This window comes from Strix uralensis, chromosome 3 (genome assembly GCF_047716275.1).
Source record: "Strix uralensis isolate ZFMK-TIS-50842 chromosome 3, bStrUra1, whole genome shotgun sequence".
In the NCBI taxonomy this organism is placed as follows: domain Eukaryota; kingdom Metazoa; phylum Chordata; class Aves; order Strigiformes; family Strigidae; genus Strix; species Strix uralensis.
In genome coordinates, this window is record NC_133974.1 from 2,222,813 (window position 1) to 2,248,266 (window position 25,454).

General features: G+C 46.6%; 2 protein-coding genes across 5 annotated transcripts in view; both read right to left on the reverse strand.

Annotated features, from left to right (window-relative positions):
* ELP3 (elongator acetyltransferase complex subunit 3) overlaps window positions 1-10,239 on the reverse strand; it is a 97,733-nt gene extending 87,494 nt beyond the window's left edge. For all 4 annotated transcript variants that reach the window (XM_074861290.1, XM_074861289.1, XM_074861288.1 and 1 more), the window contains exons 1-5: window positions 10,160-10,239; window positions 7,611-7,710; window positions 6,550-6,688; window positions 5,193-5,263; window positions 579-642 (exon numbers count right to left, since the gene is read on the reverse strand). In XM_074861290.1, coding sequence (XP_074717391.1) covers window positions 579-642; window positions 5,193-5,263; window positions 6,550-6,688; window positions 7,611-7,710; window positions 10,160-10,178 — 393 coding nt within the window. In that variant the 5' untranslated portion in view covers window positions 10,179-10,239. The remainder of the gene's footprint in view (window positions 1-578; window positions 643-5,192; window positions 5,264-6,549; window positions 6,689-7,610; window positions 7,711-10,159) is intronic.
* Window positions 10,240-23,081: 12,842 nt separating this feature from the next.
* FBXO16 (F-box protein 16) overlaps window positions 23,082-25,454 on the reverse strand; it is a 37,670-nt gene continuing 35,297 nt past the window's right edge. The window contains exon 9 of the mRNA XM_074864662.1: window positions 23,082-23,371. Within this exon, the coding sequence (XP_074720763.1) occupies window positions 23,304-23,371 (68 nt within the window). The 3' untranslated portion in view covers window positions 23,082-23,303. The remainder of the gene's footprint in view (window positions 23,372-25,454) is intronic.

Genomic DNA, 25,454 nt, shown 5'->3' on the forward strand with positions numbered 1-25,454 from the left:
GAGTGGGTTCAGTTTTGGGCCCCTCACTCCAAAAAGGCCATTGAATGACTCAAGCGTGTCCAGAGAAGGGCAACGGAGCTGGTGCAGGGTCTGGGGCACAGGTCTGATGGGGAGCGGCTGAGGGAACTGGGGGGTTTAGTCTGGAGAAGAGGAGGCTGAGGGGAGACCTCATGGCCCTCTCCAACTCCCTGAAAGGAGGGTGCAGAGAGGGGGGATGAGTCTCTTGACCCAAGGAACCAGCACCAGGCCAAGAGGGAATGGCCTCAAGCTGCGCCAGGGCAGGGTCAGACTGGCTCTTAGGAAGGATTTCTTTGCAGAAGGGGTTGTTGGGCGTTGGAATGGGCTGCCCAGGGCAGGGGGGGAGTCCCCATCCCTGGAGGGGTTGAAGAGTCGGGCTGACCCAGCGCTGAGGGATCTGGTGGAGTTGAGAACGGTCAGTGTGAGGTTCATGGTTGGACTGGAGGATCTTCAAGGGCTTTTCCAACCGAGACAATTCTGTGATTCTGTGAAATAAAGAGCAGCCTAACCCAAGTTTATAGAGAGTGCAGGCAATGCACGATGGCAGACTGATGTAATACCTCATATCCAGTGTAAGACTGTGTTGAATATTCAAAATCAGAATCAGGTCCACCTGGGCAGTACCTGCAAATATAAAAAGCCAGAAAACAGGTATCAAACTCAGACAATTGAAAGAGATGGGGTCTACAAAAGGGTGCAGGCTGAGCAGACACTGCTCTACCTACCCCACCTCTCATCAGAAATACAGGGGAGCACAAATTCAAGATAGCTGGCTGACCACAGCAACGTGCCGACCACTCTCCTGGCATTTGGGCATTCTCATATAGGCAAAAACAATTCCACAAAAGGCAGGCTTGACTAGCTCAAGCACTACAGTACCTTAATGCTGCAATACAGCTTCCAGACTAAAGCTAGTTCAGGACTGGTCAGCTCAGAGCATGGGATGAATGAATAAATTCCCGTGTTTTTGCATGCTGGAGAGAATGATTCTGTGATATCCAGTAACACCGAGAGGAACTGCGCCTGTGTATGTTTACAAGTGCTAAGTATACCGTGCCAAACAGTTGTTTCATTTAATTTTAATGAGAATGGGATGTCAAAAAAACAGTTCAGACCTGTCAAATGACTACATGCACATAAAACAACTTGATGAGACTTCCTAGAAGCAAGATGTACTGTGAATGTGTTTCTGGAACATGGCATTATTTTAGGGAGCTGCCATATAGTTTTAGAGTAATAGTTACGCACAGATTATTAGATTTTAAAAAGTAATTCAACAATCATAAACAATTTAAATATTTTTCACCATTCTATCAAGAACATAGTCTCATTTGATGTAAAATATGATTTTTGTTTGGCATGGAAAGACATAGAGATATCACCCTGTTACACAATCTACGTTTCTTTTCCACAAATTAATAGAATATAAGTATCTTGATAGTGAGAAAGCTCATTTACATTTGTTTTCTGAACTTTGGAATGAATACAACATTTTAAGACCACTTCAAAAGAATACAGACCATCTGCTCCAAATAACAAGGAGGGACTGGTGGGGAACATGAAGTTCAAGGGCAGCCTTGGCTGCAGTGACCATGAAATGGTGGAGTTCAAGATCATTCAGGCAGCAAGGAGGGCGCACAGCAAGCTCTCTACCCTAGACTTCAAGAGAGCAGACTGTGGCCTCTTCAGGCATCTGCTTGGCAGAGTAGCGTGGGATAAAGCCCTGGAGGGAAGGGGGGGCCCAGGAAAGCTGGTTAATATTCAAGGATCATCTCCACCAAGCTCAGGAGCAACACATCCCGACAAAGAGGAAGTCAGGTTAAGAACATCAGGAGGCTGCAGGGATGGACAAGGAAGTCCTGGACAAGTTCAAACACAAAATGGAAGCCTACAGAGGGTGGAAGCAAGGACAAATAGCTTGGGAGGGATACAGAGAAACTGTCCAGGCAGCCAGGGATTAGGTTAGGAAGGCCAAAGTCCTGATAGAATTAAATCTGGCCAGGGACATCAAAGGCAACAAGAAAAGCTTCTGCAGGTACATCGGTGATGAAAGGCAAACTAGGGAAAATGTGGGCCCTCTCCGGGAGGAAACGGGAGACCTGGTTACCCAGGACATGGAGAAGGCTGAGGTACTCAATGACTTTTTTGTCTCAGTCTTCACCAACATGGGCTCCAGCCACACCACTCAAGGGGCAGAAGGCAAAGGCAGGGTCTGGGAGAATGAAGAACCACCCACTGTAGAAGGGCAGGTCTGAGACCATCTAAGGAACCTGAAGGTGCCCAAGTCCATGGGACCTGATAAGATGCGTTCACGGGTCCTGAGAGAACTGGGGGATGAAGTGGTTCAGCCACTATCCATCATATCTGAGAAGTTGTGGCAGTCTGGTGAAGTTCCTGCTGACTGGAAAAGGAGAACATAACTCCCATTTTTAAAAGGGAAATAAAGAGAATCCAGGGAACTACAGGTCAGTCAGTCTCACCTCTGTGCCTGGCAAGATCATGGAGCGGATCCTCCTGGAAACTGCTAGAGAACATGGAAAATAAGGAGATGATTGGTGACAGCCAACATGGCTTCACTAAGGCAAATCATGCCTGAAGGAATTTGTTGGCCTTCTATGACGGGGTTATAGCATTGGTGGACAAGGGAAGAGCAACTGATGTCATCTACCTGGATTTGTGCAAAGCATCTGACACTGTCCAACACGACATCCTTGTCTCTAAATTGGAGAGACATGGATTTGATGGATGGGCCACTCAGTGGATAAGCAATTGGCTAGGTGGTTGCCCTCAAAGAGTTGCAGTCAATGGGCTCAATGTCCCAGTGGAGAGCAGTGACAAGCAGTGCTCCTCAGGGGTTGGGACCGGTGTTGTTCAACATCTTTGCTGGCAACATGGACAGTGGGACTGAGGCACCCTCAGCAAGTTCATTGATGACACCGAGCTGTGTGGTGCAGTGACACGCTGGAGGGAAGGGATGTGCCATCCAGAGGGACCTGGATGGGCTGGAGAGGTGGGACCGTGTGAACCTCATGGAGTTCAATAAGGCCAAGTGCAAGGTCCTGCCCATGGGTCGGGGCAATCCCAAGCACAAATCCAGGCTGGGTGAGGAGTGGCTTGAGAGCAGCCCTGAGGAGAAGGACTTGGGGGGTGTTGATTGACAAGAAGTTTGACATGACCCAGCAATGTGTGCTCACAGCCCAGAAAGCCAACCGTCTCCTGGGCTGCATCCAGAGCAGTGTGGCCAGAAGGGCAAGGGGGGGGATTCTCCCCCTCTACTCTGCTCTGGTGAGACCCCCCTGCAGTGCTGGGTTCAGCTCCGGGGGCACCAACAACAGAAGGACACGGACCTGCTCGAGTGGGGCCAGAGGAGGCCACGAAGATGCTCGGGGGGCTGGAGCACCTCCCCTGTGAGGACAGGCTGAGAGAGTTGGGGGGTTCAGCTGGAGAAGAGAAGGCTCCAGGGAGACCTTAGAGCGGCCTCCCAGGACTGAAAGGGGCTACAGGAAAGGGGGGAGGGACTCTTGATCAGGGGGGAGGGATAGGACGAGGGGGAATGGTTTTGAACTGAAAGAGGGGAGATTTAGATTAGATGTAAGGAAGAAATTCTTCCCTGTGAAGGGGGGTGAGGTCCTGGCACAGGTTGCCCAGAGAAGCTGTGGCTGCCCCCTCCCTGGAAGGGTTCAAGGCCAGGTTGGACAGGGCTTTGGGCAACCTGGGCTAGTGGAAAGTGTCCCTGCCCATGGCAGGGGGTTGGGACTAGATGATCTTTAAGGTCCCTTCCAACCCAAACCATTCACTGATTCTATAACTGTATGGCACTTTGGTATTAAATTACAGTTTCTGCATCTAGAGGCTTGTTTGAAACTCTTATTTTGTGACACAGCAAGATGGACTTGTGGCTATCACAGTATGACTGCTAGGCAGGAGAAGAATGGTACACAGCAGATGGTAACCAAAAGGAATATAAATTTATTCTGCGCGTCCTTAGCTTTCTTTTGAGGGCTATGGGATTAATGACCAATCTAGTCATTTTGTGCTCAAAGACGACCTGAGACAGAAGGGGTTGACAACCCTCCTACTTTAACTGCAGGTGCTGAGCACCTCCAACAGAGAAGGTATCAGAGCAGTCAGCATATTATTACTTACGGTACAGATCTCAACTGCACAGACACCAAGATAATGCCATCTCTATCAAATCAGACACATTCCGTTCACAGTATAATTGATTAGTTTCCTCACTGCCTGCCCTGCAAACTCAACCCAAGTCATCTGTCACCATTATAAAATTAATTACCAAATTACCGTGGCCAAATTAATTTGCTGGCAAAAGTTGCGCAAACCAATTGAAGACATTTCATATAAGTAATTACCTGGAACATCTCAAACAGAATAGCTGCTCATGAAAAAACAAGAATGGAGCCAGCTCACTCCGTTAGGCAGCTGGTGGTGAAACACACTGATATTTCAGGAGGGACAAGGTGGGAAAGAGAAGCAATGTTTTGAAATAACTGAACTGACGTGGTAGGAAAAAAAAACAGATGAGATTTCAGGTGCACAGGCTCTTAAGTCAAGCAGAAGTAACACACTTTAAGGTAAACCCAGCTTGGGTTCCTCAATTCAAATAAAACTCAGAAGCTATTCGCTTAATGTCATGAGCTCTTGGCAGCTGGAGGCCTTTCCCTTCCATCTGTGCTCTTGTTTCACTCCAGAGCCAGGCAGAGCTAGACTGTCACACCGAGCACCTTTCTGCAGACAACACCTGCACCTCCTTGGGCCCGTTTCAGTTCAGCACTTTTTAAACTTTTCAGGTTGAGTCCTGTTTCTTTTCTGTAACTCCAGTCGGCTTACGTACCCAGTCGTATGCACAACACACCTTTGATCATTGTGATACAACTCACATTTGATCATTAATATACTCTCCTGGTTACTATATTCACAGAACTGTGAATCCTACTAAGGTAGGTAGGATTTGGCCCATGGAAGAAAATGGTTTCTTCCTTGAAGAAAAACTGAAAACAAGACTTTTTAGCATAAATGTGCAGGCATCAGCAATCTATAACTTAGTGCTTGTGCAGAAAGGAAGCCTGTCCCCAACACAATGCTACTGCAATATTAGATTTATACAGAAATACTGGAAAACAGTCCTCTTATTTCATCTAAACTGTGATACTTACACACATATGTTGCCTGTAAAGTTAATGTGTGGACACCTGTGTGGTTTACACATCACAGCCACAACAGCAATCTGTAAGAAGCAAAGTTAGAGGAGAGAAATTATAGTTATAATTGCTTCTGAAGTTACTAAAATAAAATGCATCTTGGAAGGCTACGTATACATGTGCATCTGCGAGAGACTATTTAAAGATGTTTTCTGCTTAGTCTGCCACCTAGAATATGTATGTGTTAACTCTTGAAGGAGATAAATATATCACGAAATAGGAAACCTATTATTTAATATTTTCACAATTCAGAATAAAGTGGCAGTCTGTTATAAAGAACTGGGTGTCTTATACCAAATCTGATTAACCACCCTGCTGAAAAGATGCACACAGACATCCAAATATTCGCTAGAACCATCTAACACACATCTAAACCAGTGCAAGGGTGAGAGTGTGCCACCAGCCACCACCTGGAGGATGGAAGTGGGGGAGAGATGAAGAGAAACAAAAAGATATAAACCAAAAATAATAAAAACAGCTTCCTCACTCCGCCTAACTGAGCTAAGCCTTTCTTCCCTGCCTGATCTCACAACTGCTTTTCATACATTAAACATAAGCATAATGTAAGATGCTACCTTCCTTTGTAAAGAGGACGAGACAGACACACAAAGACTTTCCAGTGTCTGCTAATTTGGGGCACGCAACTCAGAATACCTAATTTCCAGCTGGAGTAAGAGTTTAATGAAATATTCTATAGCCAGAAAGATGAAATTAAAGAAATTAAGCAATTGGTGGTGGGGGGGTGGCACATGGTGGTTTGGTTGGGGGTTTTTTTTGTGGTTTTGTTTGGGGGTTATGGATGTTTGGGGCGGGGGGGGGTTAAGTTATAAAAAATGAACACTTCCTGGATTTTTGTTTCTGGGGGTTTTTTTGTTAACTTGACTTTAGGCATGCTATACATACAGTACGGAAGCATAAAAACACACAGCTGAATGTTAGTTGTACCTCCATTATTGTTTTCAGCCTGAACTACCTTTCAGAGAAACAGGTTAAATACATTTTTTACCTTTGTTCACTGAGAGGGTCTGCAGATTAAGCTGCACTGTTTCTACAGCAACTAAAAACCAAGACACGCTGCTCTGAAACAAAACCTCACACCTCCTCTTTCTCTTCTCCCAAATGTTTTGAAAGGAACAGCCCTGTAGGCACAACATCACAGAAAAGGCAACGTGGAAGCTGGCAACGCAACCAGTGCATCTGTATTAAAGCTTCCAGAATTCAATATCCTGGTCTTTGAAAACAATTTAATACAATTTATTGATGAGAGGAGGGGAGGATGGTGGTGGATGGGGAGAGTGATGTGTATATTTACCCCGCTAGCGGTCCTTATAGGCTTGGCCTTCAGCTTTGGTACCAGCACCTTGCGGTACTGCGGTGGCACAGCAGCGATGATGTCAACCAAACGCGGCTGCGCTGAAAGCCCGTACTTGGCCGATGTCTTGGTTTTCAGCCTGAAAGCACAAATACCTCCAATTAAGAACTCCATCCTGACTTGCACACCCATATTCCACAGCAGTGCTATCACACCACTGTTCAGTGATGTGGAGATCTAGGTAGGTTCTGCCAATTTGCCTTTCCAGGTAACTTATTTAAAAAGCAGACAGCAATTCCTTGCAACAGCTGCCCCGAAAATAAACTCCAAATAAAGTTGCTATGCAACAACTGCCAATGTTTTTAGCTACTGTATATTTTTCTCCTAAATATGGTTTTATTAAAACATCTGCCCACAGACTCTGGCTTACCTGTTTTCAGTGATTTAATTATTTTCACGTCTTCCATGTGACTAACCCCTACACATGCAGACTCTAGCTTGAGTTCATTTCTAAAGACATTCATGCCAGTTAAAGACATCAGCAAAAAGTCTGCAATCACGTAAACGAAAGCAAAAAGTCTGCAATTCCACCATGTAAATGAAATAGAAACAGTAGGAGAAATTCAGGTTTTATTATTCCACATATGTAAAGAAGGAAGAACTTTCTGAAAACAACTTCATTTATCACACATTGCTAAGAAAATTTGATTTAAACTTTATCCCTAAATTAATCTCTCCTTTCCCTGGTGGAACTGACTTTGAGACTACTGAAGGATGAATACAGGTGGAAACACAAAAAGGCAATGACAAGTTTCTTGGAGTTTTTCACTAACACAACCCATTTTGTACTCTGAGCATTGCCAGTGAAGTACCAAGGTACAATTTCAAATCACCACAGAATTTACAAATCTTGGTGTCTTTATTACCAGATAACGGTAAGAGAAATGACAGTAGCCTGTGAAAATAAAACATTTTAAAATAAAGCCTGAATGTAACAGGCTGTACAGAACACGTTCATCCCTGGTGGACCAGCTCTTCAGTGACGTCCCGGAGTGACTTACTTGTTCAGATTCACATCTTTTCCCTGCTCGTGAGACTCAATTAATTGTTTTATGATGTCAGCTATCGTCATCATCATCAGCTCTGCATGGCTGAGGTCTCCTGAAATGAGAACAAAACAACAAACCACGTGTACAGCCACTGCTTTCTAATTGCTTGTGACAACCAAGGCACACCAGCTCTGCCGTTCATTTTTAATATTTCCTACAGTTGTTGCCTACAGAGGGAATTTTGCCATCATCACTCTCGATTTGCAGCATTCCCCAAACAAATTAGTCACCACCTCATATCACTGACTTTCTTTTACTTCTAGAACAAACTCCACCTTCTTATGTCAGAGCAATCTGCATGACAGCTACAAATAAAAAGTCACTGGAAGTTAAAGATGATTAGTAGAATAGTCTGATGCTACGAGTACACGTGGCAAGGAACAGGACGCAGTGGTGGGAAGGACAGTGGGACCACGCAAAGGAAGAGGCCAGCTCCATCACAGAGAGGGTATCAGATGCAGAACGGGGTGCTGGGGGCAGGGGAGTCTGGGTGTTGCTGGGCCTTTCCCACATGGCAGAGTGGAAACAAACTGGGAGAGGGCATCAGGCAGCACTACCAGTGTCTTAAAAGCTTCCCCACTGCGCCTCACAGACCCACCCCATGCTGCAACGAGGGTCTGCACTGTATAGACAGTATACATTGCTTACATTTCTTCCTTACCAGCTTGGGGAGAAGGGGGGCATTGCTATTAAGAGATCCATCCACACTTCCTAACAACCACGGGCATTTATTTTGATGCCTGCTAGCTGATGCCCGCAAGCAGTTGGTGCTCATTGCTGTGAGGGGCCTCGGACAAGAATGCACCCAAGGACATAATTTTTGCAGCTGTGATGGGTACATCCTGGTGAGGACAGAGAAGCCAAGAGGCACCTGTGGTAGTCAAGAGAGCTGAGAAACTTTACAGACAGAGCAATGAGCCAAGACGAGGCCATATATGAGAAAAAAACCCTCAGAGTTCATGGAAAGGACACTAAGACACCTCTTCAACAGCCACTAGGGACCACCACAGACCACCGAAAACCCCCATGGAAGCCCCTCAGAGACCCTTCCCCAAATTTTAATACACTTGATCAATGTATTAACATATGCATTAGATCCTCTGGAAACAAGTGTGTACTTCTTGGAAATTACATGAATATTCATTTCTTTTATTATATACAATAAGTGTGCTTTTGTCTTTTGACATGCATGTTAGGTGGAACGACCCCCGTGCATCCAGCACTGTAATACAGACTGCCTGCCTTCTAGAACTTCCAACTAAGCCTTAGGGGGTTCTTTTGAGACCAAATTTACGGTAACAATTTCACCTTGTGCAGCTCCGTCTACACCAGCAAGTGCTGGGACAGCAAAATTGTCAGAAACGCCCCCAAGCAGGGACATAGCTGGGCGTACAACTGCTCCAACAAGCTTTTGTGCATATCAGCTGCGCTGAAATCTGGCAGCATTTACACCCACCTGGGAGAAGCACCACAGTGATGTTCCCATCTGGTCTCTCTCTGCAGGTAGTTTTGTGGGACACGCCAGGCCACTGCAAGCCCCGTGCTGCCCTACATCATCTTTGCTGCCCAATACCCCTCTCCCAGTTTGTTTCCACTCTGCCATGTGGGAAAAGCCCAGCAACACCCGGACTCCCATGCCCCCAGCACCCCATTCTGCATCTGACAGTCAGAGCACCAGGCAGGAGCAAGGCAAATTCCTGAGGACCCACATGGGCGCAAAGGACTCTGCCTCCCAGTGACAGCGCCCAATTCACAGAATCACAGAATCGTCTAGGTTGGAAAAGAGCTTGAAGATCACCCAGTCCAACCATCAGCCTAACATTGACAGTTCTCAACTATACCATATCCCTAAGCGCTACGTCAACCCGACTCTTAAATACCTCCAGGGATGGGGACTCCATCACCTCCCTGGGCAGCCCATTCCAACGCCTGACTACCCGTTCCATAAAGAAATACTTCCTAATATCCAGTCTGAACCTTCCCTGGTGCAGCTTGAGGCCATTACCTCTTGTCCTATTGCTTGTTACTTGGTTAAAGAGACTCATCCTCAGTTCTCTGCAACCTCCTTTCAGGTAGTTGTAGAGGGCAATGAATTCAACAGTGGGGAGAGAAAACGGGTGGCTCACAGAGGGGTGCCAAGTCCCTCCAACCCTCAATCAAGGTTGGGGCTGGCCCTTTACCCGCCTCCATGAAGGCGGAGCGGGCAGAGCAAGCTCTCGCCCCGTTTTCCCACTCCACATACACACAGCGTTAGGGGCGGCGGTAAAGCCCTACCACTGCACACCTCCCACCCCTACAGCGCCGGGGGAAGCACGAGGAGGGGCCCCGTCCCACAGCCCCCCCGCCATGCCCAACCACAAGGTAAAGTGTTGCCCCTCAGCCCGCCCTTACACACACACAAGGCAGCAACTTTCCGCCCCACCGCCCTCAGCTCCCGGAACAGGAGCAGGGCCCACCCTGCCGCCAGCCCCGGGCACTGCCATACCCCCACACCCCGCTACCTTTCCTCTTCTGCTTCATGGTGGCGGCAGGCCCTCCGCCTCTCGTCTCACAGGCCGCCTGCCGTGAAGCGGCACCGCCCCTCGACACGTGACGTCGTGAAAACGTCGCACTTCTAGCCGCGCTGCCGGAAAGCAACAGGAGGACGGCGGGGGTGGGGTGTCGCCGTGCGGTGCATGCGCACACTGCGGCGGGTCCTGTCCCGCGGAGGGTCCCCACGCGTGTCTGTCCGGAATTCTTCCCTTTTCGCCCTTCCTTATCGTATCCAGTTATAAGTGTCCCTCGTTAAAACACGCAGCATTTACCGATATCTACCGGTGTTGCTGTGCTGCCACCGTGGAGGCCCGAGACCTCCTGTGTAGCCCACACAAATGTTTCTAATCAAGTCCAAGGACACACACAGGATGTATGAGAGTCCCTACAAATGTTTCTCATCAAACGCAAGGGCAGATAGGACACATCAGTTAGGTCAGCCTGTTCTTTAAACTGTCAACAATGATTAGTAAGGAACTTCTAATCAGGAACTACAGTCCTTGAAGAAAAGAAACATCCTGAAACATGGAGGCTCATTAAAATTGTTTACCTTAAATCAGCTTAATTAGAGATTAGAGTGTCCTTTGGAGGAACTATCCTCATTATAATAGTAAAAATCACGCCCATTGCTTCAAAGACCCCTGCCTGAATAAAGACCCTCACCCTTGGAGCTTGCACAGAAAAATGACAGCCCTCTGTAACTGTAAATGGAGACGAGGCATGTTGTTATCCAGTTAGGGATAAAGGGATAAGAAAGTAGCCAGTGGTCACTAGAGTAAATGTGTATTTGTGTAGTCTGAAGTGTATAAATACCCTGAAGTTCTTTTGTGCAGGGTGCTGGCTTTGTGGAATTGCCACCCAGCCCCCACCTCTGCGCAAATATGGAATAAACCAGTAGCTCGGCTCTGGGTGTGAGACTGGCTTTTTGCAGAGCGGGTAACGAACCCCATTTGAGGGACAACAGTTTCAGGCACCCAGATGGGACCGCGCTGACAGCCTTGCCCGGCTCGTCTTGTCGTACTCAACGGGGAGCAGCGGCCCAACTGGAATCCAGCACACACCGACCTATTGGTCGGGGACTCAGAATCACAGAATCATCTCGGTTGGAAAAGCCCTTGAAGCTCCTCCAGTCCAACCATGAACCTCACACTGACCGTTCTCAACTCCACCAGATCCCTCAGCGCTGGGTCAACCCGACTCTTCAACCCCTCCAGGGATGGGGACTCCCCCCCTGCCCTGGGCAGCCCATTCCAACGCCCAACAACCCCTTCTGCAAAGAAATACTTCCTAAGAGCCAGTCTGACCCTGCCCTGGCGCAGCTTGAGGCCATTCCCTCTTGTCCTGGTGCTAGTTCCTTGGCTCAAGAGACTCATCCCCCCTCTCTGCACCCTCCTTTCAGGGAGTTGGAGAGGGCCATGAGGTCTCCCCTCAGCCTCCTCTTCTCCAGACTAAACCCCCCAGTTCCCTCAGCCGCTCCCCATCAGACCTGTGCTCCAGACCCTGCACCAGCTCCGTTGCCCTTCTCTGGACACGCTCGAGTCATTCAATGGCCTTTTTGGAGTGAGGGGCCCAAAACTGAACCCACTCATCGAGGGGCAGCCTCACCAGTGCCGAGTCCAGGGGTAAAATCCCTTCCCTGTCCCTGCTGGTCACGCTATTGCTGATACAAGCCAGGATGCCATTGGCCTTCTTGGCCACCTGGGCACGCTGCTGGCTCCTGTTCAGCCGGCTGGCAATCACCCCCCCGCCCCCCCTCTGACTGGCAGCTCTCCAGCCACTCCTCCCCAAGCCTGTAGCCCTGCTGGGGGTTGTTGTGGCCGAACTGTAGAACCCGGCATTTGGCCTTATTGAAGCTCATCCAGTTGGCTTTAGCCCATCGCTCCAGCCTGTCCAGGTCTCTCTGCAGAGCCTCCCTACCCTTGAGCAGATCAACACTCCCACCCAACTGGGTGTCATCTGCAAACTTACTGAGGGTGCACTCAATCGCCTTGTCCAGATCATCAATAAAGACGTTAAACAGGAGTGGCCCCAAAACCGAGCCCTGGGGGACACCACTCATGACCAGCTGCCAACTGGATTTAACTCCGTTCACCACAACTCTCTGGGCCCGGCCATCCAGCCAGTTTTTTACCCAGAAAAACATGTGCCCATCCAAGCCGCGAGTAGTCAGTTTCGCCAGGAGAATGCTGTGGGAAATGGTGTCAAAGGCCTTACTGAAGTCAAGGTAAACTACATCCACAGCCTTTCCCTCATCCAATAAGTGGGTCGCCCTGTCGTAGAAAGAGATCAGGTTTGTCAGGCAGGACCTGCCTTTCATAAACCCATGCTGACTGGGCCTGATCCCCTGGTTGTCCATTATATGACTTTTAATAGCACCCGAGATGACCTGCTCCATGACCTTCCCTGGCACCGAGGTCAGACTGACAGGTCTATAGTTTCCTGGATCCTCCTTTCTGCCTTTCTTGTAGATGGTCACATTTGCCACCCTCAGCTGCGCTCCCAGAGTCGGACGGTGATGAACACAACAGTGCAACGCCTCTACAAGATATCGATAAAAGGGCACAAGGGAGGATTGGTGAGTAGAATTTTTATTTTGGATACTGATTGCTCTGCATAAGTTGTTCTGTTAAGGGACTGCAGCAGGAGCTTAATTTTCTTCTACACAGAGACATGGGGGATGAGCAGCAGAGGGCTCTCTTCCTAAAAGCTGAGTGTATGAAGCTGTCGTTAAAGAAATTTTTTCTAGGAAATAATTTCAGTATGGGTTCAGTTTCCTCCACTGAGAAACCTCGTTGTACCCCTTTAGGATACATCCTTAAACATTGGAATAAATTTGGATGGGATCCCCTGACAAAATTAGAATTACTAAAGTGCTGTGGACAATGGTGGCCGATGTATAAGCTCGACCATGATGAAATCAGGAGGCTGGAATATGTGACCTTGAGTTATAATACTATTTAACAGCTGAAGTGGTTCTGTAGAAGGATCAGTAAGTGGGATGAAGTACTGTATGTTGATTTGTTTTTCATGTTGTGGAATAATCATGAAATAAGGAAAAAATGTAAATTGTTAGCTAATGATCCTAACAGTATACATGTGTTAGCTGAAAGTGGGCAAGGAAAGAAAAAGCAGTGGTGTTGCTCGGCATGCAATATAGGGAAAGGGTGTGTTAAAGGATTTAAGGGGCCAGAGGAGCCAGAGGACGTGCAACTGTGGGTATCAGAACTAGGAGTCAGTAAAGAGGAACCAGTGAGTGAAAGCAGTAGTGAGGAAGAGGGATCTTCCCAGAAGGAAGGGAAAGAGACTTTTAGTCCAGTCTCGGGAAGGACTAGAGAACAGCATCCAGCTGTACAAGCACTCCTCTGACAAGCAGTCAGGGTAGAAGGAATGCCTGTGTTTGTACATGTTCCTTCTACTACCTTGGATTTGTTGAATTGGAAACAGTCAATAGGATCATACCACAAAAATCCAGAAGAGATGTATCAGCTGTTGGAAACAATACTGCTAATCCATAACCCTAATTGGGGAGCTCTTCAGGCAATGTTAAATACTTTTTTTACAGAGGAAGAGAAGTGTCTGGTGTTAGAAAAGGCTAGGGAGGGGAATGAATGCCATAATGCTAATGATGACCCTGCCGGACACATGCACAAGATGTATCCAGAATAAGATCCAAACATCAGTGCGGGGAAAAATAAACAGTATCGGCAATTAATTTTGTATGGGGTCCAACACAGAGTTCCAAAACCTAAAAATGTGTCAAAGTTATATGAAATAAGTCAAGGAAGTGAAGAAAATCCATCAGCATTTTATGAAAGGTTGTATAATGTTGCTAGACAGTGGACAGATTTGAATCCAGAAGATGAGGCGAATAGGAGAATGTTTGATATGTTTTTCGCTGGACAATCTGTTTCAGATATTAGGCAAAAATTACAAAAGGCAGATTTGCCGGAGAAATGTCGATTTCACAATTAATTGAAATAGCTTATAAGGTTTATTATACTATTCCTGATGAAGTCGAGAGAAAGGAGAGACAAAAGGAGAAGCAGAAAGAGAAAATTACAGGCTGCGTTTTTGACAGCACCAATTACTGAGAGTTCAGTGAGAGGCAGAGGGTTCAGAAGGGGGGGTGGTAGTGGTAGGGGAAGAGGCCACGTGAATAATCATGTCATCTGCAGGCCATTAGGACAAAATCAATGTGCTTATTCTAAGGAAGAAGGGCACTGGAAAAATGAGTGTCCAAAGAGGGAGAGATTACAAAAAAGGACAGTGGCCCAAGGGAGTCTGGCACTGGAGGCAGATCTGATCGTGCTAGCAGCCTCACATTCAGATTGACGGGGACCAGCGGAAAATAGTAAAACTTCCCCAGCTGACCTCCTGGTTCCAGTGAAGTTGAGGAACGAAACTGTTGATCTTCTAGTAGATAGTGGGGCAACCCATTCAGTAGTAACCTTTAAGTAAAACACATTGTTGGGATCACAGAAAAGTGAGCTTTTCAGCCATTTTTAAAACCTACGGAATGTACAGTTGGAGGTACTACCTTCACTCTATACGTGCCAGAGTGCCCCCTCCCCTTGCTGGGACAAGATCTATTATGTCAATTGAAAGCACAGCTAACATTTTCTGATGAGTCTCTTCAGCTACACGTGCCTGAGGAGACAGCGTGGAGAGCTTCATCGTGTCTGTTGACTGAAAAGGAGCAGAAAGGGACCAGGATCTCGGAAGAAATTTTGGATGCTGTAATACCCCTGGTATGGGCCTCCAAGAAACCTGGACGAACAAAGAATGCTACTCTGATAAAGGTGGAAGTAAAATCAGGATCACAACAGGGAAGGAAAAAGCAGTATTGAATGAAATTAGAGGCTAGAGTAGGGTTACCATTAATACCTTTGTGCAATATGGCTTACTATGGGAACGTCGGTCTGAGTATAACGCTGCTATCCTACCGATAAGGAAACCTGGACTCAAAGAATATAGACTGGTATAAAATTTAAGGGAAATTAACAAAATCACCATAGATGTTCATCCTGTAGTATCTAACTCCTACACTCTACTGTCTACAATATCTGAAAATAATGTATATTTTACAGTGTTAGATTTAAAAAACGCTTTCGTTTGTATTCCCTTGGAGGAGGAGAGCCAGAAAATTTTTGCCTTTGAATGGGAGAATCCCAGTACTGGTAGAAAAGTACAACTCTGCTGGAATGTGCTGCCCCAGGGATTCAAGAATAGCCCGAGCCTGTTCGGTAATGTACGTGCCAAAGAACAGGAAGAATGGTGAGATGGGGAATGGGCTGGATACGCTGTGGTAACCCCACTGCAACACGAGCATTGCCACCCAATACCTCCGCTCAAAAGGCAGAAATTACAGCTTTAACTCGAGCCTTGGAGTTATCTAAGGGTAAAAAGGTCCTTAAACTAGAGATACCTTTAGATACTCCAGTCCATGACTTCCAGCCAGGAGATAGAGTCTGTATCCTCACTTGGAAGGATGAGCCCTTAAACGACCAGTGCAAAGGGCCTTACCTGGTACTGTTGGTTACCTATACCGCTGCTAAAGTAAAAGGGATAGACTCTTGGATACCCTACACCAGAGTAAAGGGAGCTCCAAAGGAAGAGTGGATTTCTGAGGAAGTCCAACCTTTGAAGCTGAAGATTTCGAGCATCCAATAAACTGTACCTGGGAATCCATTAAGTCACATTCTGATTTAGATTGTGCTCAAGGATTTATTTCTTTGTTTTGTATACTATTCATAATATTGATTCCTTTTGTGAGATATATGCTTAGAAACGTCTATGAAGAACAAAGTGGGATTAGTTTGGGTGATACGGTATTGTATGCTAATTTTTCTGACTCAACAGGAACCAGGAAATCTGTGAGATCGGAATTTACATCTCAATCTGATTCAGAGGACTGTTACAATCACACACCGGTCTAATTGCTGGGTTTGTACTCATTTTCCATAACATGGCCAAAAGGGGAGTCCTTTAACAGGAATACCCATTCCTTCAAATGTATCATGGCAAAATCTGTGGAGTACACCCTCTTTTAAAATAGAATCTTTAGAATCTTGGGGATGGGAAGTAGAAAACCCACCTCCACATGAGAGTTATGAATTATGTTTCCAAAGATGTTCCCCCCCGAAAGGAATAGAATAAATTGCTTGTTGGAAAACAACATTTTTGTGGGAAATTACACTAGCTGTAATTGTACAATAACAATAGGAAAAAGAGGAAATGTTGGCTTGCCCAATATTGTCTGGCCAGTTTCCAGAAGGTGAGGAATGGTACTGGGTATGTGGCACGTGAGCCAGGGAAGTTTTACTGGTGAACTGGGCAGGAATACGCACTTTAGGTGCAATTGTTCCAAATATAACAATCATGGACAAATTTAGTGGAGATAACCAATTTTGGCTAAGATCATTCCTAAAGAGACAAATAAAAAGCCAATCCTCTTGTAAAATGACCAACAGCTTTTCCTTCTTTTGCCAGCTGGTTTATACCATGGTTAGGAGTCAGCACACTGGAAAAAGCTGTAGGAAATATTTTGGCCACAATTGAGAAAACTGGAAATGAGAGTTATGATGCTCTAAAGGCCCTGCAAGAAGTGTCTGAGTCAGCTAAGATTGCTTTACAAAATAGAATGGCTCTTGATACGCTGCTGACCTCTCAAGGAGGAGTGTGCACAAATACGAGCTGCTGTGTCTATGCAGATCAAAGTGGAAGGATTTCCACCGATTTAAATGAAATTTGGCAACAGACTAAAACGCTTCATGAGATAAAAAAAGGATAACACTTCTTACAGATTCAGAGAAACATTCAAATGGTTAACTTCCTGGCTCCCTGATTTGAGTCTATGGATAAAGAAACTTTTAGGAATATTAGTTACAATATTAATTGTGTTTGTATGCCTTTAGGTACTCATCCAATGTATGCGGAGATGCTGCTTATGTGTGGGTGAACAAACTGTGGAAAAGATGAGACTTATCTAGATGAATTTAAGTTCTCAAGATAGTCTCAAAGGGGGGAATTGTAGCCCGCACAAATGTTTCTAATCAAGTACAAGGACACATAGGACATATTATAGTCCATACAAATGTTTCTCATCAAATGCAAGGACTGATAGGACACATCGGGTTAGGTCAGTCTATTCTTTAAACCGTCAACAATGATTAGTAAGGAACTTCTGATCAGGAACTACAGTCCTTAACGAAGAGAAACATCCTGAAACATGGAGGCTCATTAAAATTGTTTACCTTAAATCAGCTTAATTAGAGATTAGAGTGTCCTTTGGAGGAACTACCCTCATTATAATAGTAAAAATCACGCCCATTGCTTCAAAGACCCCTGCCCGAATAAAGACCCTCACCCTTGGAGCTTGCACAGAAAAATGACAGCCCTCTGTAACTGTAAATGGAGACGAGGCATGTTGTTATCCAGTTAGGGATAAAGGGATAAGAAAGTAGCCAGTGGTCACTAGAGTAAATGTGTATTTGTGTAGTCTGAAGTGTATAAATACCCTGAAGTTCTTTTGTGCAGGGTGCTGGCTTTGTGGAATTGCCACCCAGCCCCCACCTCTGCGCAAATATGGAATAAACCAGTAGCTCGGCTCTGGGTGTGAGACTGGCTTTTTGCAGAGCGGGTAACGAACCCCATTTGAGGGACAACACCTGAGGCACCCCTGTCCACCCACCCTCCGCCCCGGCAGCTTTCAGGCCCTGCGCCCCGTCAGCGCTAGATGGTAGCAAAGTATTGATGTGAGGAAAGGAAAACAAGCTGGATTTTCCTGGCAAAAGGCTAAAAGTGCTTCCCTGAGAGGCGCCTGCAGACCTGTGTGCTCCTGGGGAGCACAATGGGGAGAGCTGGGGGCCGGGTGTGTGTGTGGAACGGAGCAGGGGAGAGAACACGGGGGTTTGGGGGGTTCCCTGTGGGGAGAGGCTGAGGGGAAGGGCTCGTTCAGCTGGGAAAGGAAAGGCTTTGGGGGCCCTGACAGCAGCCCCGCCCCATACCTCCAAGGAGTTTATGTCTTCACAGTGGTGTGTGGTGGGAGGACGGGAGATAATGGGTGTAAGTTTTAAGGAGAGAGGTTCAAACTGAGTGTAAGGAGAAACTCTTTCATTGCCAGACCAGCCAAGTGTGGGAGTGGGTTGCCCATAGCAGTTTGTGTCATCTTTGGGGGATTTGAAGACCCAACTGGATAAAGCAACCTGGGCTGGTCCCAGAGCTGACCCTGCTCAGAGCAGGACATTGGACCAGAGACCTCCTGGGGTCCCTTTCAGCCTGAATTCTCCTACGGTCCTATGAAATAAGCTCAAGATCCTTCTACGAATCTCCACTGTATTCTAGAGTCCACATGAGCTTCAACATCTATAACTTCTCAAGGCAGAGAGTTCCACGGCTGAATTACATCTCGCATGGGGAACTACCTGCTTTTGTTTGTCTGTTGCTGTTAGCCAGAGCCTCGCTGGTGCCGCCGGCTCCCACTTCTCCTTGCTGGTGGCATCCTGGTCAACCAGTAGATTCTGGTGGATCTCTGTGAGTAACATGAACGTAGCAGTGAGCAGAGCGGAGAGGCTGCCTGGCTGAGAAAACAGGATTGCAGAGGTGGAGAGAACAGGCAGAAAGGAAAAACAGGCCACCAAAAAGAAAAAAAATCCCACCAAATTATAGGAAAAAAATGAAGAGAGATGCTGGCAACTGCCGAGTGACCCACTTTTATGATTTATGGGCTGGTAAAAACCTCTCTTTGAAAACCTCCTGATCTGGGGGCAGACCTGAAGATATTTTGGCATCATGCTGACGACGGGAGTGCGCCTGGGGACTGAAGGGTCAGGAGGGTTGGCAGGGAGGGAAGAGAGCACGTGGAAGGAGCCGCAGGTCGGCTGTTCCCACCGCGCTGGTTGGTTTATAAAGCAACCAGAGCCTGCTCTGGTGCCTGAGGTCAGCACAGCAGCCTGGCAGGCAGCTTGTACGAGGAGGGGTGTGTGTGTGTGTGTGCACGTGTTGTGAGACCTTCCTGCCTTTCCCACCTTGCTGGGTGGGTTTGGCAACATCCTGCCTATACAAAGCAAGATCCTCGAATGGAACAGGTTGAAAATATGGTTTAGACCATCTGCTCCCATTGCTACTTTTCTCCTGCCTTCAGGGCTTTTTGGAGAGCTGAATTCAGTTCCTTCCTACAGGGAGTGCCCTGCAATGCCTGGACCTGTTTCTACCTCTGATTTTACCTCCCCAGGGGTCTCCCAAGCATCCTGTGCCAACCAGCAATTTATCTGTGGTTTGGAGAGTGGTTGTGCTCAGGATACCGGCTGCACAAACAGTGACAAATCATCTATCCAGACACGCATCTTCTACCATCACCTCTCTCAAAGCCGTTGCAGCAGCTGCTGTGCAGGAAGGGATGTTTCAGATGCGGCCACGCCGTCGGGGGTTGTCTGTGTGTCTAGCCGTGCCCTGCTTTGGGCTGGCTGGGGTGTGAAAGCAACTCCTTCCCTTGAATTATGTGGTGGTGCACGTCCTCCATCAGGAGGATGTTTTTGTATGTTGTTGGGGATGACACAGAGCGCAGGACAGGTAGGATGCCTGTGCTAGATGCTTGTCTAACAGCAAGCCAGCAGGGATAAGGTGACCGATTTCAAACCATTTCCCATACCCCCCTCCCTCCCCTTAATCCACACCCCCCTAAACACAACCCTGCGCACCGCATCACTGCCTCCTCATCTCCTCAGCCCTTCGTTACGTGAGCTGAGCTGTGCTCTGCTTTTGTTATCAGCTTCATCCACCTCTTACAGCAACTTTTTATCTTGCATTTAGCTACTATCATTAGCTGCTTTCCCTTTGCCACAAGGTCTCCACGCTCTTCAATAAGCGTCCTTTAACATATTACAATCCCAACGCTGAGGCTTCGCTCTCTGAATGCTCCTACTTCCCTGGCAACAGCTCACGTTCACTCATCTTCCATCTTGCCACGGGAGCTGGACATTTCCAAAAATCCTTAGTTTTAATCCAACTGTACTCCCACCTGCAACTCCCATCAACTTCAGTTACACATAATCCTTTTCCCAAGTTTCTGTTTCTTTAGCTCAGAAGAGCATTAATTAGGTAAACTTAATTTTGGCTACAAAGCCAAACTACAGTACCAAACTCTGCCATTGCTCCCGGCAAGGAACACCAGGTAAATGCAGGTGGAGTTTTGGGCAGAAACGGATGGTAAAGCTTGGGCAAGAGGGCGACTGGCATGTTTGGGTTTGTTCCCCACATCTGAGCAGGGCTGTAGCCTAGGGCTCACATTCTGATCTTGCTTGTACTGGTGGAATTCAGATGCAGCAATGCTGATTCATTGGCCTCTGGGGTTTAAAAGGTACTTTCAGTTCTTTAATCAAAGGCTGTGGCTAATGAGAGTTGTGCAGGATCTGGATATGCCAAGCAGTGCAGGGAAATGCGCATCTACAAGGAAGGGCGAAGGAAGGCATAACAACCTTCCTCTGTACTTGTTTAGCAATTCCTTATCAGCATATCTGGAAGCGGGCTATAAAGGCGGGTAAATAACCATCTGCCTCTGCAGATCAGCAGCCCGGGGCACAGGGGGTGATAGTCTTGCCTGAGGCCAGCCAGCAGCTCCTGGCAGAGGCAGGTGATGGAACCTCTTTTGTTTCGATTTCAGATTCTGACCCATTTTGCGACCTCAGGAATGATTGTAAAGTATGTTGTAAGTACATTTTTATTCTAATACAGTAATCGGTAGGAGTTACATCAAGGCGTTACGCAGGTCTGCTGTTACTTCAAGGATAGACTACCTGGCTTGGTATATTCCTGGACATTACTGTTAGTTATCTGACAGCATCATAAATACAAAAACTTTGTAAGAGAAGGCCTAAGCCTTAAAATGTATAGTGAGCACTTAAGACACATGATCATTGCTGCGGGGTAGGCACGGTGTCTGCAGCAATGCCCGAGCACTCAGCTCCCAGACCAGTCAGACCCTGGGAACTTTACGTTTCTGGCAAGTACGCTCATTGATGAGAAAAGAAAAACCATTGCTGCAGGGTTACATCATTTCCTTGTGTAGCCATTTGCTGTTTGTAACACGGACCTAGCGCTGAACTGCTGCCACAGGAAGCTACGCGCTGCCTAACGGAGACAAAAAAAAAAAAAGCTGGACCAACAGTTCGGACTTAAGAAGCCAAGGAAACACCCATGAAGCAATCAGTTTAATTTGGTTTCCTGGGGGAAAAGGCTTGTGAGGAGAGATCTGCAATACCAGGGAATGATGCTGATGAATGTTTTGGATGGGATTTACCCCACCTCACTTTAAATGTTCAGAAGTTAGCTTTCTTAATCAAAATTAGTCAGCCTGGTCTCTTGCATAATCACAGATCCTAAGATATATGAGATAATTGCCATCTGCAAGTTCCTATTTCAGCTGATCGCTGGAGAGTTGACCAGCTTAGACTTAACTAGCTCTTAGGCCATCGTGTTAGTTGAGATGAATCCCCCTTGCAAGCATCCAGGGAAACTAGAAAAAGAAAAGAACAAAGTCTGAGAGAGGGAGATGCGCTGAGTTACCTAATCATTGATTTGGAGCTGGAATTCACATGGCACTCAACAAAATACCCCAATGGGCAGAGTCTCCTGCTGGACACTCTCCCTTCAGGTAAGATCCATGGTGCGTCCTGCCCTGTGCCTGGTCTTGACAATGGTCAATGTCTCTTGCACCAAAAAACTTGAAACCCTCAAGTGACACAGTGCAGAATAATCTGCTCACAAATAAGAAGTCTCCTCCTAATCCTTGACGATCGCTAGTCAGCATTTTCTCTGAAACATGATTTCTAGTCCATGATTGTTGAGAATTCATGGGTGTACTGTGACTCTTCCTAACATGTGGAAAGGTTCAGTTTTACCCCAGCTCTCTCACTCTGGGATATGATAAAGCAATGAGTTACAGTTGTTGTGCATTCGGTCCCCTTATCCTTAAAAACCGCTATTCGTTAATTTACTGGATATTTCCTTAATTGTGGAAAGGACAAATAAGAGCACATGATTTACATTCTCTTAAATAATTAGACTAGTGCCAGCTCCCCACACAGAGCCATGCAATGCTTAATCCAGGGTGTGGGATTTGATTTCCTTCTCACTAACATGATTGAAAAGATGGAGTTGCCTTGTTTAACATGAGAAAGAAATGCTGTCTTCAATACAGCCCTAACCAGTTTTTTCTTGAAGCGTTTTCCCTGAGCCTCCTTTCTCCCACATATTAAAGGTTTTTCCCTTGAAGGCTGTGGTACTTTCTTCACAGTCTCACTGATTTTGGAGGGGCTGTAGGTTACAGCTGAGGGATCACGTTATCATCGGTGGTAAACCGCTCACTTTGTAGGGAGGGTACAATTTCCATCACTCAAGTGGTGCTCCATTGTCTTCACAATTCCCTTGGTGCCTACAGAGACAGACAACTTCTGTAATTCACCAGCAAAGCATCACAGAGCAGCTCAGGCCATGGGATATGCCCCAAGATGTCCGAGCGACACACAGGCAAGCTCACATGAGGTCCAGCAGCTCTAGCAAGGATCTGCACAAGTGTCTCCATTGCCAAAAGCCCTGGTGAACTCTGCAGAGACAACATGCCCAGAAGAAAAAGAGAATATAGCACCAGCTCCAGAGCAGCAGTGACAGGAAACCAGGCTGAGAAGCACAACAGGAAAACAGACTTAGACTGTACTCCAGTTTGGAAATGGTGGATCCCACCTGGAGATCCCAAAGGCAAGCAGGAGTCATTGCAACAAGTACAGTACTTTCAAAAAAAAAAGTATAAAGCCTTTGCTCCAACACCTTTCTATCTAAACTGGCTGCAAGGCAGTTAAGATTTCTTTTGGCCAGTCTAAGTGAGGATAGATGCAGGACCTCCACGCCCATTTCTTTGCATTCTGCAGTGAGGTCAATGAAAAAAGTCTTTTCTAGCAACAGCTGAAAAAAAATAAAGCTGGATCCTTATGAAGGACTCAAAAGCACGTGTTCTTCAGCGAACGCAATCCGTGACTCGGTTAACATTGCTGTTGTTTCCCCAGTGCCAGGCAGATGAGCTTCTGTTCTGCTGGGATGGAAGATATTCTGGATCCTTCCTTACTCTGTGTCAGATCCTTCGTTAGATGGAGGAATGTGCCAGGGCTGAGCCTCAAACAGTGGAGATGCTAGACAAAAGAGAAATAATGTAAGAATCAGATTAATGTAGTCAGAGAATTCAGATTCTAAACATATTTAGGTATTCAGCCAATCGTTGGGATTTTGGTGGCATTTAGTACCTCAAATACCTTTATAAATCTGGGTTGAATGGAAAGACAGTTTCCATTCATCATCTTATTATAGAGGAAACAATTATCAGTCAAAACATCTTTACTTTTCCGGCCCACCTTTCTGACAAAGTGCAAACATGCCCTGGTAAAGCCCAGCTGACACACTCTCTAAAGTTGGTAAGTTTACCTTGGGAAAAGCCTGGCAGAGATCACAAAGGTCCAGGAGAAGTCACTGAAGGGATTAAGACAGGATTTGTCTCTCTCTAATACAAAAAAATATAGGTTTGCCTTGCAAATTGCCCCTAATCCAAATGCAATCCCTCAGGGATAATTTAACTTGGTAGTTTTTATACTACAGTAATGGTGTTTGTAGGTAGCTTGCTTCCCTGTTCTCCCTAGCACTTTCCTCGTGCACAGTTTTTAAATTTCTTATCTTGTAGAAGACAGTGACTGCAGCAGAGCTCAGGCTGAACACGGCAGGCCCCTGCACGTGCCAATATCCCCCATCCATACGGAATCATTAATAATCACTGGGTGGCTGCTTCCCTGCAGGAGCTCCCCTTACTCCATCCCCTGCATCCTCTTTGACAACACCAAACCACACCTCAACAGCAGTTGCAGATCGGTTCACAGAAGTTAAGAGACTTAAGAAACACCTTATTCCTGCTCCCAGTGCCTCCCAGATGCAGCAGTCAGAGCTGAGTGCCACATTCCTGGGAGGCCACAACACTGCTGCCAGACCAGTGGAATTCCCTTGATTGACTGGAACAACCAATAACTTGGTCAAGGCCCTAAGTCTACGCTTAACTCTTCATGACTTGGCCCCAGTCCAGCATACAGCCTTCCTAAGGCTCTGTCCAGGCAATGGGACTTCAGGATCAGGGCCCTATTTTATAGTAACCTTGTGTTGCTTTAGAAATACGCAGCGCTGTAACCCTCCAGCCTAATTTTGATGCTTTCCTCTCTTGGCTTTTATGACTGGGATGCATTTATGTACTGCTTTCTCCGTGAAGTCTTCACGTGTTTTCCTTGGGCCTTATCTTACTCGTTCCAGTGCTTTACCCTATTCATCCTTTGTCTGTGTTTGGATTCTTTCTTTTGTCTCCCACAGAAGGATTTGTGATCACTCATTTGCACTGTGGGCCCTCCTCATGGGAGTTAGCCCATGGACCTGCTAAAAATGAGAGAGATCCAAAGAGATGCTGGAGGTCTCCACGTGCTCCATTATCACCCTTCTAGATAGGGTCATCAATAATTACAGGATAGTCGCTGCCCTGTAGGAGTTCCCCTCACTCTACCCCTGTGATCTCTTTGAAAATCCTAACAGGATCACATCAGAAGCCTCTTTTCCTTTGTTCGCTCCAGATTCTTTATCCGCTACCCTCCTTGAACTATAAAAAATCATCAGGGGTCACAGATTGCAATCCTTATGTTGGCAACCCACTTGTGAACTAATAGGACGTTTACCAAAATCTGCACAAATGTTGTGCGCCTCTGAAAGATACCAAAAGGTTTTCCCAGCGGGCTGCAGACATCGAGGACCTTCAGGAGATGCTGGGTGTATCAAGAGGTGAGGTCATCATGAATAGCTGCCCAAGCTAACCCTAGACTGAAATGGCATAAAATTGGTTTTGATTGTGTCAGTCTGCCTCCTTATTTTTGGAAGGCGTTCACGGATCAGCTGCTTTCTCAGCTGTTGTCTCCCTGCTTTGTCCTGTAACTTGCTGAATGCTCTGATTCCAACCCAACCATAGCAGCTCCTGCTGGCATCTATCCAGGACCTGGCAGAGTCCATGGACTTTGGACTGAGCCCACTGTCACTTCTGATCTAAGATCTCTTCCTCTGCCTTGAGTATTAGTGAGTTAAACCCACGTGAAGCCTGTGCCAGCATTCAACACCAAGATGACAGTCGTGACAGACAGGTGGATCTAGCAAGTGCTAGATGTGACGTCTTTGGCCATATGTTCTCTTTTGATGCAG